Source organism: Aphelocoma coerulescens (genome assembly GCF_041296385.1).
Source record: "Aphelocoma coerulescens isolate FSJ_1873_10779 chromosome Z unlocalized genomic scaffold, UR_Acoe_1.0 ChrZ, whole genome shotgun sequence".
Taxonomy (NCBI): domain Eukaryota; kingdom Metazoa; phylum Chordata; class Aves; order Passeriformes; family Corvidae; genus Aphelocoma; species Aphelocoma coerulescens.
Genome location: NW_027184085.1, coordinates 7708915 through 7729045, shown reverse-complemented (window position 1 = coordinate 7729045; position 20131 = coordinate 7708915). Strand labels below are relative to the sequence as shown.

The window sequence follows — 20131 nt, the reverse complement described above, 5'->3', positions numbered from 1 at the left end:
ATATTTGCAAATGGGATTCACTCTTCTCACTCTCTGGCAGACATACGGAATTCAGTTTCGATTAAAATGCAATAATAATTGTGAGTTGGACTGTGTGTCACTGCTTCTCTGAAAGGCCCCCATTAGAGGAGCCTCTATTTTAAAACAAGCCATTCATCATCGGAGTATAATTTCCAGTAAATATATTGTTTGTTCAACTGTATTGCTAGAGATAATGTTTAAAATTCTCTCCTCATATCTCATTATGAAATAATTGATAGCAACATGGCCATTTCTTTTCATTCGTGAGGCTTTTTTTGTTGTTATTTTTCTCCCCCTCTTCCTTTAAGGCAAACTCTTGAAACAATCAATATCAGCAGTTTCAAAAGTGTGATACAATAAATAAATCTCTCAGACAATGACAGAGAACATCCTTATTATAATAAATTTACCATAAATAAAACTGTGTGTGAAATTCTTAAGAGCCATTTTACATGAATGCCTTCAAATTTTGTGCAAGGAGGGAGAGGAAAAGGAGGGGGAGAGGACAAAGATGTGTATTCAACAAATTGCTTCATTCTCAAAATATCTTACATTTGGCTGGCTGTATGGCACATGAAAAGAAAACTCCTTCCCCCCTGCAGAAACACACTGCAGTGTTTGGAGTTGTTTAATTAATATTGGCATTGGTTGCCATATATGAACTTTTTTTTAATAAGACACATTGCTACAGCAGAGTTTGTAACTTAATTGCTGTCTCACAAAACACTATTGGAATCTTTATTTTGAAACATTGTAATAGACTAAAATCAATAATGACCTGCTGCTTTTGCCACCGAGGCCCAGTTTTTAAGTGACCCAGCAAGAACATACCAAACAGGTTTAAATACCAACACAAGTCTGAAATGTAGTTTATATCCTGCTTGGTACATACAAAATTTCCTATTTTGCAATCTTTTTTTCTCATTTCATATGCCACAATCTGGAATTTTATGTGAGGTTGAATTTTCAGAGAAAATTTCTCCACTCCCTCTCCTTCCCATTCCCTCTGGCTCTCAGTAAAACTGGGGCTTCACCAAGAATCTGGCACCCAGATTTCTCAAGCCTAAAACCCATGCTTTAATTTAAGTAGGTATGTAAGAGATGTAAGAGAGGAGGAATTGACTGTATTGTAAATCTTACAGAGATGTTTTCCTTGAATTTGAACAAAGTGCTTCATATGTCTGCACAAAACACCAGAATAAGGAAGGGCAGATTTTTGTGCAGGACTTGTGATCTGTTAGGATTTCATATTGGCACTGGCATAGCACAGTACAGAGGCGGTAATACAGGCAGAACCTAAGAAAATGGGCTCCTCTGAATTCTGGATTGCTTAGACTGAAATACTTTGCTGAAAATCTTATGCTTTCCTTCTGACTTTTGCTGGTGCAATCTGAACTTCAGAACTATATCTTTTATGGGGAAAAGAAGAAATAATACCTGGTAGGTGGTATATGTTTTGTTATTAATAGTAATACTTGGCACTCAGATGTCACTTTTCATCTCCAAAGCACTTTACATAATTAACTAATTCATCTTCACCATCCCTGCATGAGATGTAGCTTTTCACTGAGGCAGCACAGCAGCTCATGTGTTCAGGACTGACTCTGCTCACAGGGACCAATTTTGGGTGAAAACCAGCTGACTTGTCCTAAGGACAGGGTTATCTTAGGAGCTTGTGCATGGATAAGTGCAAGTTGAGACCATCTAAGGAACCTGATGATGCACAAGTCCATGGAACCTGATGAGGTGCATCTGTGGGTCCTGAGAGAACCAGTAGGCAAAGTAGCTAAGACGCCGTGCATCATTTTTGAGAAGTTGTGGCAGCCTGGTAAAATTCCCAGTGACTGGAATAAAAAGGTAAAAAAAGGAAGGCTTATCTCTGTGTCCAGAAAGATCATGGAGCAGATACTCCTGGAAACTATGCTAAGGCACATGGAAAATAATGAGGTGATAGGTGACAGCCACCATGGCTTCACTAAAGGTAAATTGTGCCTGACGTACTTCATGGCCTTCTACAGCTGGATGAGAGCCCTGGTGGATAAGGGAAGAGTGACTGACATAATCTACCTGGATTTGTGCAAAGCATTTGACAATGACCCACAGAACCTCATTGTCTAGACTGCAGAGCCATGGGTTTGACAGATGGACCACTCAGTGAATTAGGAATTGGCTGTATGGTTGCACTAAACGACTTGAGTCTTTTCGGTGCCCAGTTGAAGAGCAGTGTTGGGTGGCATTCCTCAGGGGTGGGTTTTGGGACCACCACTGTTTGGCTAAAGGAGCATTTTACATGAAAATATTGGCATGTGGAATCCCAAGAGACACCCCAAAGCTCTGCCTACCAGTGTAGAGAGGGATACTGTGCAGAATCTGCCCTAGTGACTCCCCTCTCCAGGACTGTGCCTGTGTCCTGATGACTCCCTGGCCCTCTGGGTACTTGGGGATGCGTTGCCAGTCTCATCAGTTTATCCACACCTGTAGGACCTACACAACCATTCAGAGTCATTCTCTGCTGTCAGTGGGATCTGTTGGAAACAGGGTGCTGCTTGATTCAGGTCTGTTTTCAGAACCCACACATGAGGAAGACTCCTGTGAAATCTGCCTTTCCTCGTGTTTGGGTTAACACCAGCCTTTTTAAGCAAATCATAGTGACAAAGGGCAACCTGTGGAGTTCTCTGGAGGCTCCATGTATTTGCTGACATGATTATATTATCTTCTATATTTTTCTTTTTCTTATATGATGACGTTTGCATTAGGACTTAATCCAAAGCACCTTGAAGTCTGCTTTTCTGTCCTTTTTGCAATGGGCATATCTATGGGCCAAATATCTCCATCCTCTCTGCAGACAGTTGGGAAGAATTGGTTTAATCCTGCCAAGAGCTCAGACATGCAATGATGACTTCAGTGGCACACTACCTGAACCGTAGTGCAGGTCCTGACCCTGCACTACGGCTCATAACAGGCATCTCCCAGTGCTAAACTCCGGGGAACAAACAGAGCAAAGAAGTAGAAGCTATTTCTAGGGGACAGCAGAGGGCAGAGATTCCATGCAGGTACCCTGCTGGATTCTCTTTCGTCCCCACCGACAAAGAAGACTCACAGACAAATGACTTTTGCCACGGGCTCCACAGAGTGGCCCCAAAAATTAGGCTGCATGGTCTCCCCATGGGTTTAGTGCTTTGCTGACTGTGGGAAGGAAGTGATGAGTTTTTTCCTGGTGCGTGGCCATCCGCATGTGCATGGGAGGACCTCTCTGCCAGAAGGCGATTTTTCAGAACTTGCAATGAAAGTCAAACCCTGCAATTATAAGGAGTGGCTGTACTTAAAAGAGAGATGTAGAACACCCAAGCACGCGCTTGGATTTATCATATTGAAGGAACATAGTCCTTCTTCTATGCAGTTGCACTTTTTGATAAACGGCCTACATTAGAGTACCTCAAAGGTGCTCTGCATCATTAATTAACAGGGTATATGCTGAAGAGGAAGTTAATAAAACTCATCTCTTGCATGGAAGTGAGAAACCTTACTACCTGATGAATCCTGATGGAAGAAGATGTTTCTGAAACCACATGTCCAACCTTGTACAGGTAATAATAACAAAACACTCAAGGGAGTCTTTTGTATCTGAGGATGTCATTTTTCTTTTTGATTTATAGGATATTAATGGCTTTTCTCCTTTTCTTCCCTCTTTTTTTTGAGCCAAGCTCTACGGTAAAAATCAACTGATGACTCTCAGATTCAGAGAGTAAAAGAGAAAAGAAAAGAAAACAGAACAGAATAAAATGGGACAAATAAGAGTCCCTCTGGGAGGAATGCCAGCCACTAGTTTTGCTATTATTATACTGGAGAATCTTATAAAACTCTAGCCATTAATAACGGGCTCTGCCAGATATTGATAATTTATTCAAATTGTAGGTCTGGATTTGAGGGAGCAGATGTTCCTCATGCAGACACTTTCAGAAAATGAATTCCAAAAAAACAAAATAACATTCGGTGCTATCAGTAGAGAGGAAAGGCAGTATTTTAGTGTGCAGTCAACATCTGGACTGCCTTCTATTTTTATTGCCTCTCTCGCCCCTGTTCTTTCCTACCCATCTACCCTTACTGCTGGATGATTCTGTTGCTCTTCTTCTTTGATGTCAAATAAATGAATAAATACTCTGCTTAGCCTCCTGCCTGTGTTAGAATACATCATAACAGATTTCACTAGGAGTAATGGGACCTGACCAACTTCAAATCACTTTGAGCAGGAGCAAAACCTCCAAACAAGCCACCTATTAGGAAGAGTAAAAATTAATTTTGATTGAGAACAGTTTTTTTTTCCTGGTCATTTCAGTGTTTATGATGATGCTCTACCCAATAGGCAGCTTGGTTTTACCCTCCAGCAAATTCACAGATGTTCCCACTTTCTTTCTCTCTCTCTCTCTGCCTTGCTAGGTTGGAGGAAGGCTGAGTATTCATAACCCCAAAATCTCACTGTCACAGATGGTCCAAATTGAAGCAAGCTGTTCTATCACCTTCTCCAGTTGTTGGCTGCTCCATTTGAAACCACCCTCGACATGGTGCAACAGAATGTGCTGTGTGTCCAAAAACTGTTAAACATATTTCCTTGGGCACAGTGACAACTGTTGATGAACACTAAACTGCAATGCCTGCTACCAGTGGACCTGTTCTCTCCAAAAGAGAAGCTAATCTCTAGGTCCAAATCCAGAGGTCGTAGTGAGATCATGTTGGCCAGATCTTATCCCTGGGAGATCACTTTGCTTTCTGCAGATCTGTGTGGTTCTGCACTGTTTGGAAACATAAGTACGTCCAAGACTGCCAGGGGAGCTAGGACAGTGGTCTAATTTTCAGCTCTTTGCAAATGACTGTACAGAATTACACTCCCAACCAGTCCCATTTTACAATTCCCATCCATTTCCAGTTAATCTCATGCAATAACTTGTCTTCCAACTGGTCACACGTTGCCATCTGTCTCTGCTCCTGACTGATCCCAAGTTGCCATCTGCCCCTGGCTGGCCCTTTTTTAGCTCTACCCGATTTGGAGAGGTACATAAATGATGATGCTGAAGGATGTCAGTCCTTCAGGCTGCCCAGTCCAACCCCCTGATGGACGCCTGGCTTTCACAGCGTGCAGACACCAAAGCACAGCCCTCCCCATCACACATGCAGCCTCACTCTTTGCAGTAACTGCTACACAGAAGTGTTTGCCAACAACAAGAACAAAAGAAGGCTTAGTCCAGGGATCTACACAACAGGATGTGGGAAGTACTGGAAAAGGGAAAGAACAGTCACAAGCAATTTATTTGCAAAGGATGAGCAGATGTGGTTGTGGTTCACTGCACATGGCAAATAACCCTAAAACTAGTTAAGAGTCCCTCTGTTTTCTCCCCAGTTCCTGTACCCATTATCTGCAGTGACAGGCATCCAAGGAAGGCTCTTGCATGGTAGGAGCCTAAAAGTGATCATATCTAATTTCCCTTCAAAGCTTGAGTTACGGCTTTTGAGACCTTTCCATGAAGAACTTGCACTGCTTCTGAGGCTGTCACTCTTGGAAGTATTTTCCTTTTGTGAGAGAAACAGAGCGTAGCTGTTGCAACATTCCTCTGGGGTAAATTGTCTCCTTTTTGTCTTCCCTGTGTTTAGGTGACAGCAAAAACCTCCAGGTTTCACTCTGATGGTGACAGCACTTCACAGTTCAATAGTAGAAGGGGAATGGAGTCATCAGTTCATTTCCCGTCCTTTGCAAGGCTGCCTTGGCCTCTAATGCTGCACTTCCCATGCATGACGTATGGGAACGAGGGGAAGAATCAGAGCCTAAAAAGTGTCTCCTAATTTTCCTATGCCCAGTTACCAGCTGCTTCTAGCTTTGCAAACTTTATTGACTACTGCTGTGTCTGGTGCTAAGTATCTTCAGACTTCATTCCAAGTAATAGGAAAAAAAAACGAGGGGCAATCAGCTAGTTCCATGATGAATGAAGCCCATGTCACTCAGAGAAAATGAATATTTCTTTGCAATAATGACCAGATGGTAGCAAGACTCAGATCCAAATTAAAACATGCATGATAAATGCCAAGAAAACACAGAAAGACAAAAACCCAACCTGGAGTGAAATCTCTCTATAAATCTTTCCCCCTTACAACACAGGCACTTCTAATGGGAATTAAATTATTAAGAGATGTTGCAAGGAGAATACAAATGTGAGACTCTTCCTCCTTCTTGGAACTTTTTGAAAGAGTATTTCAGCACAGCCAGCTGGCTTTTCTTCTCCGTATGAGACAGCACTGGGCTGAATAGGATCTTTTCATGTAGAAGCACAGGCAAAATACTAATCCAGAAAATAAATTATACATTGGAGTTGGCATAGAAATAGCATATATTTTGTCTTCTCTAGAGTTGACCTATGGAACTCCTTGCTGCAAGAAATTATTGCAGCTGAAGGTCTTTGAGGACTTAGAAAGGGGGTACTATTCATAACTAGATGATCTTTAAGGTCCTTTCCAACCCAAACCATTTTATGATTCTCTGATTCTCTGATTCTCTGATTTTCAGATAGTAATAACATTCAAAATTATACTAAATAGAGAAAATGTGGGGAGTGGTTTTACAATATCTTATTTCCAGGTGGGCAGTAAAAGCAAATTACTGGTGTTAGAAAGAAATGCTGTTATGAAAAATGTAGAGTCTGCAATTTTTTCTGGTATTTTTTCATGAGGTGTGTGATATTTGAAAGTGCTATGATCATGACAAAGGACAACAAGTAGTGCTGGACCTGAACTAATATGGCATTTGCAGAGATATTTGAAGGAAGCCTGTGTTTTGGCATCCTCCTGAATGTCTTCTAGGTGAGCCAAACCTAGCCCTTCATTGTCCAAAAAAGCAATATCCTCAGAAACTTTATTTTTTAACCTCCTGTTTCTGATCCTACGTGATCCCTTCTATGCCCCCTTCCTTCTATTTGCAGATCTCATGGTGACACAAAATAAATGGTCTCTCATGGGGATGTCTGGCCTCTCCCTGTCGGCATTGACACCTTTTCCCAGCACTAAGTTAATGAGAAATATTAAATTACAGAGGCACACACACACTTTGGAAAGAAACATGGTGTTTGATCCCGCCAAACTGCCAAGCTCTACTTAAAACCGATAACAAATGTTCTTCCCCAGCAAGATGTGATTAGCTTTTATACCTGTGCAGATTGTACAAACACACAGGAGGGAGCTTTTAAATATCATTGATTTGCCTATTTGAAATTATTAATTTCAAATTCGGCTGGAACAACCTTTGCTAAATTACACTGTGCCAGTGGGAGTTAGAGGACCCACAAGTCTAAACTTAACTTTAGAATGGGAGGAGGAAGGGCTAAAGAAGAAGGAAAAAAAACCCCTGAAACAACTAAAAGTCCATTTAAACTCAGTAGGTTTCCAGTTAATTACATTTTCACACCTATCTCAGTAGTTACAGATGTATTTATAATGTATGGCTGCCTCTGTGGTTACTGAATACTGCATTCTCCACGGACTCTAAGAGCCAGGATTTCTTTTCTACATCTAAAAGACCTTCCATTTTAGTTGCAGTCACATCCAAATACTGTCTGGGTTCAATTGTAATGGCTCAAAATAATTTTCCTCACTTCCCATTTCCCTCCTTTTCCCCCCTCTCCTCTTCTTATATAAAAGGAACAGCTGGATATCCTGTGGGGCGACATCACTGGTGTCTGGAGAAGGACACATCCATTGTTTGACTGTGCAGTGGGATAGATGGACTCAACTACTCACCACAACAGTCCCTCCCCATCCTCAAACATACCTCAGCTCTTTTGGATGGAGATACACTAATTCATCCTCTCCACAGCTCCTTCCAGGATGACGATGTACCCCTTTCCTCCCTACAGAATTTCTCTTCTTAAACCTTGCCCGAGGTAGAACTCTGGGTTCTGCTCTCCGGGTTGTAGATCCCACAAAAGGGGCCACAGCTGAGATTCAGCCCTTCATCTCCAAGCCACAGCTTGTGACCCACAGCTCTGTAGAGTGACACAGGTTCTTCCAGAAGTCAGTTGCCCTGTCTTTTTTTCAAGGAGATGAATCGCCACCTGGAATAACTTTTCCTCTCTGCTGAATTTAAAGGAGCCATGGGTGACTATCTCAGTCCCAAACAAACTTCCACAATTCACAAATTCTAGCAGGACTTAAGAGACTTGTCAGGGCTATTTGATGAGGCTGTTGGTGAGGGAAGAACTCAGTGTTAGCACACCTCAGTTTTACTGAGCCCACTCTGTTCCTGCAAAGTGTTCCTACACCTTTGGAATGAAGGAACAAAGAGTGGAGATGGAGGTGCATATTGTCTCCACTCCATTTTCTCTTCCTGTGGAATGACCAACTTTTTGTGAGCCTGATCCCTTGGGCCAGAAGTCCCCAATTCTTCTGTGGAGCTCTGGAGGAGAGCCCCATTGTGGCGTTCCTTAGCCTGTATTAATTTCACTTCTCCAAATATCCTGCATATTCACCTGGAGCTATGTGAAGAACAACTTCCCACTGGACTAAGAGACACTGAATGACAGTGTCAGATCAGAAACAGCCCAAAAGTTTCTCAGGGGCTTTGCAGAAGCAGGTCTCACAAAAAAACATATCCATCATAGACTGCAGATATCTTTTAGCTGTAGAACTAGGGACATTTCCTCATCTTGCCTTCTCTACTGTACGCTCCAGGAGCAGACATTGAGACAGACTTCAGAAATAAAACCAATGGAACAAAAGTGATCGTGTACCTAAATTTGTCCCCCTAAGAAGAAAATGTTGGAAGAGGCTCACTGGAGAGAAACTGGTCATATTGCTTAATGCGTGACTGGAAGGCTCTAGCATGCTGGTGCTGAGGATGGGATGAAAAACTATTTGGAACAGAACCACACTCAGGAGATTATTCACAGCTGCAGGATAAACAGTGAAAATTTACTAAAGTATATAGACCACCCAAGTATGCAGTAAATGAGCTTCACAGTAATGGAATTGCCATATCCCCCTGAATTGTACCTCCGTAAGGCTATCCTGCTGTTTCAAAAGCAAATTCAGACTGGATGTAGGTGCCCAGGTGATTAGAATACAAGCCACAGTGAGAAGATAAACCTTCTAACTTGATAAGGATAGTGTAGACTGCTCTGACAACGCAAAACCAGTGTGAGCATTCAAGGAGACAAATGGGTTGTAGAGCATGGCAACAGCTAAGGTTTGCAGAAACACTCACCTGAAGTGATATCATACTATCTGGAAAACCAGCCAGTGATTGCTGTAAAAGGCAGCTGTTCATCTGGTGTCAATCTGCATAGATCCATTGATGTCAGCCTATTTTCTCAGTACTGTAATGTGCTGTTTCTTTGCTAGAATAATGCAATATAATTTCAGATTTTTTAAAACTTCAGTGGAGTTACTCGACTTCTACCAAGTGAGGGTTAGGCTGACAGTCTTATGCTGCACATTCAGGAGAAGGTAGTGTCAAGATGACAGAAGCCACCTTAACCTCCTTCCCTGACATCTGAATGTTTGACTGCAGAGCCACAACATTACTGCAGTGAGGCGTTCTCCCAAAACACATTGGCCCCTCCAAACTATTTCCGTTTACAGTCCTCTCCCTGCATATCTTGAAGAGCCTTGTTAACACAACTGAATGCAGCCTTCCTGCCCAACTATCACCGCTGATCAGCAGGTGGCAAAACTGATGCAGTAAGATGCTGGCTGGTTCACAGACATCACACAGGTTAACCTCTTTTTCTTACCGATTTTTCACTTTCTCCCTGATTACACTTTTATCAGCAGCAGTCAGCATGAAGCCAGAGCCAGCAGCTTGTTTTTTGTAAGCTGAGGGAGGTCAAAGCACCATGGTCATCGCGTTGTCCAAGGAGGCAGTTTGGGCTCAGGTGTTTTTCCCTTGTCGTCCCTATTGTTTTGTTACTGATGTGGACTGGCACACTGCCAGCCCTGACCAGCTAGCACTCACAGTTAATACCTGGGCATGGTTTGGGGTGTACCACGAGCCAGGAACCATTCCCAGTAGAAAAAATGGATGATGCCATCTGGCTTTAGGGAGAAGAATATTTCTAGAAGTGTGGGCATGAGTTACGTTGGTTCACCTGCCTGCAGAGGAAGTCTGTGGCTAGAGCAGGGGTAGCTGCTCAGCCGTCCCTCTCCTGGCATCAATGTCATTGTAGTGGCTTCAGCTTTTTTTTAGCCAGAGCTGTTTAAGTAAAGTACCTCTGATGCCATGATGATTTTTTGCCGTTTCTTCTATACCCCTTTTATAACTTTTTGTAACTTCTGTACTCTTAGTGCTTTTTGCCTACATTCTTGGACTTGTTTGTCAAGCTGAGAGACTCAACATTTTAGAAGCTTCGTAGCTAGGGATCAGTGTGCCCCAGACCCCAAGGTCCTCTCCAGAACATATTCTGTAAACTAAGATAGAACCATCCAGGGAAAGGCTCCTTGGGGAAGGGGGCACAATTGAGCCTCTCGTTAGGGAATCTTTGATAGATATGCTAATTAGTAAAACCTATAATGTTATACCAGATCTTCTGTGGGGTGTGCACTGGGGTGTGCATTTCGGTGTATTTGACCTGGATGTGGTGCACCTAAGGATCCTTAAAATAAATACCAAGATAAAAATCCCTTTTTCCCTTCTAACCATGTTAGATTCTTGATTTTAAGACCAGGAAAAGGCATCACCTCTACTAAGACATACCAAAAAAGTCCTACACAGAGGGATTTGCAACAGGAAGCTGCCTCTTGATGCTGAGAACATCCGGCTTCTGAGATGCTGCTCAACCAAGGGGGTGGATTTTGGTGTCCCTGCTGCCAGCTCTCAGCTCTTGGATGGTGAGGCCAGGCGTGGCTGAGCAGGATGGGCTCCCCCTTGGGGGACAGGGCTCAGCTACTGTCCTGGGCTTTGAGTGCTTACTCATCAGAGGAGGGGAATGTGAGGTGGGCAAAGACAGCAAGGAGGGAAAGCAAAAATAAACCCTACCAAACCAAACAAAAATGTTTTCAGTTCCAGTCAGGAAAAGAAAGATTGAAAATGACATCAAGTCAGCACTCATTGATTCTCTTTTGTTATAACCATTATATAGAGCCTTCCAATCCCTTATATTCTCCTGACTGGCAAAAGCTTTCTGAGCATCTTAACCCAGAGTCTCTGGGCCACCCTCTCCATCTTCTCTTTTAAAATTATTATTATTATTCTTATTATTTTTTTCTCATTGTTTTTAAATCACTCTCTATATAACAGTTGTTTTTCACATTAAATAACATCAGATGAGAGCTCACCATAGTCAGAAGAATGAAACTGTCATCTCTAATTTGCCTGGCAGAAGCCGCATTGACAAGAAGTTGTCTGTGGTTATTTAGAAATAAAATAATGCTCTGAGGAGAAGTGCAGAAACTTAATAGGACTTTAAAAACAACAGGAGCCATGGGGACTGCAGATGGTTCCTAGGCCTAAGGACTAAATAAACAATGATTTTATAGGCAAGAATGTAGCCTAGGGGAGATGGCCTCTAAAGAGATGTTCACACATATTGTGTCCAACATCATTAGACTGCCCGGTGGGAGCAAACGTTCGGCAGTTAAAGACATTTTGAAAAGGAAAAATCAGCCTCAAAAGATGCTTTAAATGAACAGGAGGTGGAAGAGCAAGCCGTCTAAAGAACTTCGTGCAGCTAAATGACTCACCAAACATCTGTCTCAGGGACCAATAATTTGAAACTGATTGACTTACTGGGTATAAAATATATAGATAAATGTAGAGGAAAAAGAAAAGTAAAAAACATCCAAAGGGGAAGGTGGGATTTGCTGCAGGAAAACAAGAGATGGAGGTTGGTGACGAAGGGGGGATTGGGAGGGGGAGATGAGAGATTCATAAATAAGTAGCAGTAAAGGCAGCAGGGATGAGCTCTTTCAAAGGTCCAGAACACAGCTCGTATTCTCTCTCTTTCTGAGGTTTCATTTAAGCCTGGCACGTCTGAGTGCAAAGAATAAAAAAAAAAAAAAAAAAAAAAAAAAAAAAAAAAAAAAAAAGACAACTTGATATTCACTGATTGAAAAAGCAAACACAGGGACCAGCTTTGAAAGGGATCCAGTGCTGCGATTTTGAAAATAAGGGCCTTGAAACAGCAAGTGCAATCTTCTACCCAGGGCTGCTAAACCCTTTCTGTCAAACCATTTACATTCATAAGGCCTTCAATCATGTAGTGGTTTTATTTTTTTCCCCTTTCCCCACTTCCCGCCTCCCACCCCACCTCCTCTCTCCCTCTCTTTTCTGAAGAACATTCATTTCAGACTCACTCTTTTGTTACACCTGTTTGCAAGTGGGTATTTTGCAGTTAACTTCAGCTGGCCTCTTCATATTTATGGCTTTCAAGAAAGGCAGAAGGTGGGGTGAGGGAGAGAGCCAAGAAAGGCTTTTTGTAAAGAATGTGGTAAATTTTGCATCTAGCATTTTTTGGCTGGAGGGTTTGCGGCAAAGAAAGGAATGTTGATGTTGCAGCTGCTGCTGGAGAGACCTTTTTCTGCTATGGATTGAGAAGAACAGCGAAATACCTATTGTGTTAAAGCCAAATCCTTATTTTTGTATCTTGACAGCTGTATATACAAATCTGTTAGATTCCACACATTTTCTTGTATTAATTACCTGGGAATAAGATTATGTTTCTAAAATAACAAATTCTATTGTAATGGGAAAGAGCACTTTTTTTTTTATTTGGCAGCAATGTCAAAATACAACATTTTGACAATTTTCTGAGATTTTTCTCTGGATTTTTTTTTTTCCCCAGATGAAAGACACTGTTTTCAATGATCTGGCATTTTGTAGCAAACTTAGTAACAACAGAAGCCAACCCAAGCCAAGCAAAATACAATTTAATGGAAAATTACCAATCCTCTTGCTGGACAAGGTCTGCTTTTGTTATCCAGTCTTACTTTTCAGCCTTCCCTTGGAGTTGGCAGTTTAATTGATGTGAACCAGGTTGACCTGGTTTTTTTTGCTCATCTGAGGGTACTTGGATCATATTCTGTGTCCCTTGAAGCAGTAGAAAAATAGCACCAGTGCTCTTGAAACTAACAGGATGCTCATCACCTTGGGTTTGTAAGACGAACACCAGATAAAGAGAATCAATAATCTATCTCAGTGCAGCAAAAACATCGGAGCAAGCCCTTCCACACAGCCCTCAAAGGCTCACAGTGAGTCACCATCAGCAAATGCGGATCTTGTTTATGCCTCTCACGCTATCAGGATAACACACTAGAAATAACACTGCTATTTAGATCTTGCGTAGCATTTGTAGGAGGGAAACAAGCCTCTCAAAGCTCTTGGCAAAGGTGGTTGAAGCATCACTATTCCCATTTTGCAGACTGGGCAAAAGTGTGACCCTCAAAAAGGGTCTGTGAGTCAAGCTGGTGACTCCCACGAGCAGCTCAGTGCCCCACCACCCCTACACCCCCTTGTCACCGCAGCCATCGGTGAGGATGCCAGCTTTGGCTGAGGACACTTAGGGTGGAAAGCCACTGCAAACCCTCACCTCACCCATTTCCACAAATACTCCATTCCCAGGAGTCAGTTTTAGCCATGCCAAGACAGAAAGGGCGATTCCTAACACCAAAGGTCCAAAACACCTCTAGAGAGGAAGCAAGTGGTTGCTCCTGATTGAAATGGGTGTTGAGAAGCAAGCTTGGCTCTGCCCTTACTGCTCAGCCTCCATCTCTGCATGTGACTTTCATCCTCTCACCTATACCAGGGTTCTCAAATGTGGGTCCCTGAAATTATATGTCTGAATCCTTACTCAGACATCAAAATAGTTGGCCATCATCTCAAAGTTGCTAAGCAACCATTGCTCATGTCGGAGCTGACTGGATGTGCAAAGATGCAGAGGTACCATCTCCAAACATGAAGTGATACCACCTCTGGCAAGCAGGTCATCCCTCTGCTCCCTAAATACTGAAGAAATGTACTGCCTTTAAGCACCTGAGGATGAACTTTCTGACCTTAAATTCTTTGTGCCTTGGTCCTCCCTGCTATGAAAGAGTGTTGCACCTCACTGAGCATGGGCAGCTCAACTGCAGAGTCTGCAAAATGACCCAGACTGCTCGGGTGAAAGAAACTGCAGCAGGAAAGAGGCAAAGCAGGACAACAAAGCAGGCAAGAGCAAGTGACAACCCTGATGCACCACAATGCAACATTGGGGCAGTGCAGGGCATAAGCAGCTTCTTTTCTTTCTGTGGCTGTGATATATAATTAAATCCTTGTATTAAGAGCTAATACTTCACAGACAAAACCCTGATAACTTCATATGCCGATGCAGAGTCCTATAATAGGTGTTTGGAAAGCCATGTATAGGGGTTACGGTGGGGAGGTGGGGGCTCACAAGCAGCTATAAAATTCAAAGAGATTCCAAAAAACATCTGGTGTGAGGGTGACCAGTCTGGGATCTAGCTAAAAAGTTTATTTGCAGCTGGGCAGGCAGACTGACCAAAATGCAGTGTGCTAAGACAGTTGGTGTCTGAGGGACGGAGCATGGCCCCCAGCCTGCTTTTGGGGATGTATGAGGGTGTGTGAACAAGCATGCATTGGTCTGTCGCCCTAAATACCTGTTTTAGGATTAAAGTGGTCGTGGTTTAGGCTTCAGTGACACGAGGTCCTCCATGTTGGTTGGACTCAGTGATTGAGAGAGATCCCAGCAACATTAACAGCCACCAGAAAGTCAAGAATCTGGGCATTTTTCATCTAGTACGATCTCCTGAATGAAACAAAATTAAATATTTCACCCATCAGCTTCTATATGCAACTGGTTTGCCTCTCTTTAGGAGAACATTCAATGGCAAAGTTTGTTCATGGTTTCTTCTGTTGTCCCCAGGGCTTCCATAGATATCAATCAAGAGGATCTCACTAAAACAGCTATGAGGCCATCTCCTGTCTTTGTAAGTAGGGTTAGGAGAGGGAAAATGCTCCATGGTTCAGATCAAGAAGAACCTCAGTTGAACAATGATGAGCAGCAGGGATTTAGAGTCTGCTCCATGTCTGCTGGGTGAAGCTCAGTCCCGTGTGGATGAGGAGAGTGGTGTCTGGTATGAAGAAGCAGCATACAGTACATAGCGTGGTGCACTGTGGTCAGTAGCAGGTAAGAAGACAAAGTGTGGCAAGAAATGAAATGGGATGAGGGACATGATCAGGGATATTATTATGGCCCAAGGAAGAATCAAAACACTTGAATTTGGTCCATCCCAGATTGCCTGGCCATTTCAGTGAGATTCTTGTTTCCTTGCTCATCCAGGACTTTTTCCTAAACTCATAAATTCCTTCATTGTTATTACCATTTTCTGTCTGCCTTTGCCATGTTGACCTAAAACTGAGTTTAAGAAGTACAGGAATCTCAAATAAATGAATATACCCCTATTTTAAAAGCACCAGATGTAAAGAAAAACTGAGGTTGGTAGCAGAAATTTGGGTAAATTCTTACTGTTGGCAGACTCCAAGGCAAGAATGTTCAGTTGCTTTTTGTCTGTAGCTCCAGCTCTCTGGCCTGAACCCACTCTTCCCCTCCCCTCTCTTCTAGAAAATAAATTAAGAGAGATTCTGACGAGCAGGGACAGGAGGAAGCTGTGACATGTAAAATGGCAGTCTCTGCCAGGCTGTGCTTGCACAAACAACCCCCCCCAGTGCTTGTGAAGGGGACAAAAGTGGGAAGAGAGAAAGCAGGAGCTATAAGCAGCCTGGCTATTTTCAGGTTCTGTTCCAGACGAAACTGGTACTAAATTATTTACCAACCAATTGTGTGAAGGACTCAAATCCAGTGGCATCCACATGCGGCACTCATAACCTACTAACTGCATTAACGCAGCTGAGGATTAAGGGAGATTTGAATCAAAGTAATGGGAAAGAAATCATGTGCTGAAGTATTTAGATGTAGTCACTTTTCATGCTGCCTTGATGCCTAGGGACTCATCTTTCCCCTTCCCTGGCAAGTGGCGGCAGCCAGCTACTAACCATCGGTGCTGACAGCTTCCAGCTCAGCCAAGCTTCCATTTTGGAGATCGAATTTGCAGAGATGCAGCTGGGTCCAGGAGGAAAAAAAGAAAAATAAAACCAAAAAACGCACACCACCAACAAAACCAAGAAAACAGACGAACTGAAAGGAAACTAAAATAAACCCCCAGTGCTTTGGGGACTGTTTGAATTAGTAGCAGGGGGCTGGCAATGGGAAGGGGAAGTCTGTTAAGGGTCTCCCAACTTTTCCCAGATGATTCTGCTAACCAGCTGACATATTTTACTGGATTACTGCCTGATGGGATGGGGAAACGAATATGAATAGTAATAAGGCAGAGAGCTGGAGCAGTTAATCTGTGAATGAACAGCCAACTGCTGCGGTTCACCCTTCCCCTTGACTGAGGGAGGAGGGAGGAGGAGGAGGGAGGAGATATTAGAATTTGGGAAAGAATAGGGGAATCGGTGACAACCTTTAAGATTCCCTCCTGCATTTTACCAGTAGCAGAGAGCTGCTACACCAAAGCAGGACTATAAAGGTGCAAATTTAGTAGTGATATCTCCAGTAGTGATAGGCAATACCAGTGCTGCATGGTGAAGGGGAGAAATGAGCTTGGGGTCTCCCTTATCTTTTCTTTCTGCTCCAGAGCTCAGCCATGTTGAGGAAGAGCTATGTGAGTGAAACAGTGAGAAAAATAGGATGGCACAAATGCAGCACACAGAAGTCACAGAGGGAAGGGTTAGGGTTCAGGCCAATGCTGAGTTACCTTGTAAATATCCCCAGTACACCTTTTTTTTTTATTGTTCATGGGGACAAGTCCAGAGTTTGTAATCAGGCAACATCTCAATGCAGAGGATACTCAAATGGGTGTCAGAGAGCCCCTGACTTTCAGAGTGAGTTTCATCTCATGGATCACCACTCAGACACTGCATGCAGTGGTGTTTGGTGACAGTGGTCGTGAGGAGGAGGCTTGTTCCTGCAGAGCCAGTAAACCAAGGACACAATCTGCCCTGGCACAGATAAACCCTGGAAGTCATAAGCTCAGCTCACATTTGGGCCTTGTGTTAGCACAAGAGGGGAGTTTGGCAAAGACATTGAGGTGACATCTCTTCTGGGAAAGTTACACTGGGATCTTTTTAAGCTCTTATTGAGCAGCAGCCACCAGAGACAGGTAGGACAAGGGAGCTCTGGCCAACACTTTATCGGAAGGACACCAGTGCTGAGGATGCAGATCTGCACTATGGGGCAGTCAGGGGTTGAGGGATGGGAGCAGACACCTCTCACTGAGCCATCTTTACTGCAGCCTTTGTAAAGCTGAGCCTGAAATCTTTATTCACTCCCAATACTCTATGTAACGTGGAGTTTTTACATGTCAATCATTGTGACAGTTTCAAAGGGCAGTGTTTACTCTTGCTAGTAAAAAGTGTCAGGATCAGACCTTAATGATGGGAGAGGAAGGAGTCAAGAGTTTCATGCTGGGATTGAAAACTCTGAACATAACAACTGGTCTGGACTTCCCACATACCCAAAAGTAAATGAAATCCAATGGGACTTTTTATTAATTTTAGCCTGCAAATATTTTCCTCTCTCTTGTGACAACTCTACCAGACAGATCAATATGTGTCTCTTGTACTTTGCATAGTTCAGGAAGCTGAGGCATGGGCAGGAAGAAGAGGGGCGTGACTTGCTCTGGAGAGCCTGGATTCAGACTGGTATTTTAACCCCGGCACAGGAAGTTGCCAGGACTGACTGAAGTCCCAGGAGCTGGTCAGTCTCAGCTGCAAACAGGGCTGCCTGAGGGGTGAGAGAGATGCACTGTAGGTATAGGGTGTAGGGAGAGCCATACCTGCACCTTTACCTCAATATATGCAGCACCACCTACAACAACACATCTTCCAAACTGCCCAACAACCCTCAGCAAATCTTGTTTGAAAACAGCAGTCTGTTCCTGTCTGTGTGCATGATTAGTGCTATGGACTTGCACGTACAGACAAGGGCTCATCAATATCTTTAAATGGTGATGGTTCTCGAATGCTTCACCTAATTTCAATGAATTTGCAAACCCCATTTCGTTTTACTTGAGCCTGTCCCTCAAGGGCTTACGTTGTGCAGTTTCTCTGAAAATGTGTATTGCTTTAGATCTGTGCTTTGGAGCTGGTGAACCACCTACTTAGCCTGTCATTTGGGAAATCTGGGTAGTTTTTTTAAAATAGTCTTAAATCTTATCAAAACATGAGTCCTAAATAAAATTCCTTCTGCTAACTACCAGTCATGGAGTCATTATTGGAAAGGGCAGCTGGTGGAGGATAGCAAAACTGAGCTCACTGTTCCTATTTGGAGTGGACAGCTTTGGACTTCGTAATAAGAAAAGTCACTGAGTGTTTAAATTGTGTTTTCCTACAGCTCAGCATTCAGCCTGATCAGAGTTTGACTTTCCTGTAGAGTGAAACAGTTGATTCAAAACCAAACTGACCTTCTTTGGATAATAATAGTAGTAATAATAATAATAATAATAACAATAATAGTAATAATAATAACAACAACAATGAAAAAAAGCAGTGTTCATGGGCATCTCTTAAAAAAAGGGAAACATTTAAATTCATGCTGGTGCCATTGCATTCCTTTAAGCCAAAACCTTATGAAAACAGGGTTGAAACAAAAAATCCCAGAACTTTTAAGCAGAATAGACTCCTCATATATTTTAACTTTTAATCATCCTATCAAGCTGATTAAATAAACAAAGAAAGTGGTGATTTATTTGGCTGAGGGAGGAAGGTGACAGGGAAATTTTAAACACATTCAAGGATTGCATGTGATGAAAAACCAAAAATCAGGTAGAGAAGGAGGTACAGCTCTAAGTCAGTCCTTCCTTTGGACTACCTTGTTTCTATCTGACCTGGAGTGCCTTACTGTGAACAGATCCCAAATCTGCAAATGAAACACAGTTTAACTCACAGTGGAATTGAACTGTCTGCCTCTTCTCATTATTTGGGGTACTGGAGAGTGTGCAGAGGATGCAACAGAGCTGGGGAAGGGGAGGTTCAGTTGGACATCAGGAAGGAAGAATTTTTTTCACATAAAAGAAAAAGCCCAGGAAAGTTCTGGAGTCACCATACCTGGAGGTATTTAAAAGATGTGTAAGTGCAGTGCTCAGGGACATGGTGTAGTGGTGGAATTGGCAGTGCTGGATTAACAGTTGGACTCAATGATTTTAATTTTTTCTGACCCAAACCAGTTCTATGATTCACTGAATCTATTCCAGCACAATACCTGAAATCCTGGATATAAAGCCAGCAAAAAAACGTTCAGATCTGAGTTCTCACTTCAGTGTTTTTGTTATTTTTGGTCCAAGTAACCATCTTCAACACTGGTACAAGTTGGAACAAGATCCAGGAAAAACCTTTACTCTTCATATTATCAAATCTCCATCTGCTGTCAGATATCACTCTTTAATTTTGTTTTTACCCCTTGCACTTGAGAGTTACAGTTTGAGAAACAAAAGCCATAGAAAACACAGATGAATCATACAGGCAGGTTAGGGTGAACAGCTCTTGTATTAGTCACAAAAGCCTGAAAAACGAGATGAATTATGTGCATGCCAGTCGTTGGGAGAAGATTCATGAGACGGCTGGGCCTTGAGCTTGGTTAAAATCACACCCTTTTAAATCACCCTGGAGAGGTTTTCTGGTGCTGGAGATAACTCACTAGAGAGTGACTGAGAGCACTGGGGTCTAGGCAGGCTCTGACATGGTCAGCAGTATGACCTTGGAAAAGTCATTTCCACCTCTGTGCCTTGTTTCTCCTCTCATCTTCTCTAGCCTGGCAGAATCTGCAGATCAAGAACTAGTGCACCTTATCAGGTTGAATACATTGCTTGGGACCTGCAAACCACTTGGAGGGAGCACCTGGAATTGCCAACAGAAGGCAAATGGTGGTGCTGACCTCACACATGCACAAAAAGGCAGAGAAACCACAGTACCAAGGCATGATCCCCAATGCAAAAATCTTTCAGAGTGACAATGTAGCGAGGGAATTGCACTGGTCTTGTGAATTAAACTGGGGTTTAATTAATCATCCCAACACAAACTGAA

At 42.8% G+C, this 20131-nt stretch overlaps 1 protein-coding gene across 30 annotated transcripts in view; it reads right to left on the bottom strand.

The window, feature by feature from the left end:
• Positions 1-20131, bottom strand: part of CELF4 (CUGBP Elav-like family member 4) — a 678618-nt gene that overhangs the window by 230481 nt on the left and 428006 nt on the right. For 8 of the 30 annotated variants that reach the window (XM_069001341.1, XM_069001348.1, XM_069001361.1 and 5 more), the window contains exon 4: positions 14403-14429. The exons of the other annotated variants lie outside the window; for them this stretch is intronic. In XM_069001341.1, the coding sequence (XP_068857442.1) occupies positions 14403-14429 (27 nt within the window). The remainder of the gene's footprint in view (positions 1-14402; positions 14430-20131) is intronic. 30 annotated transcript variants of the gene reach the window in all.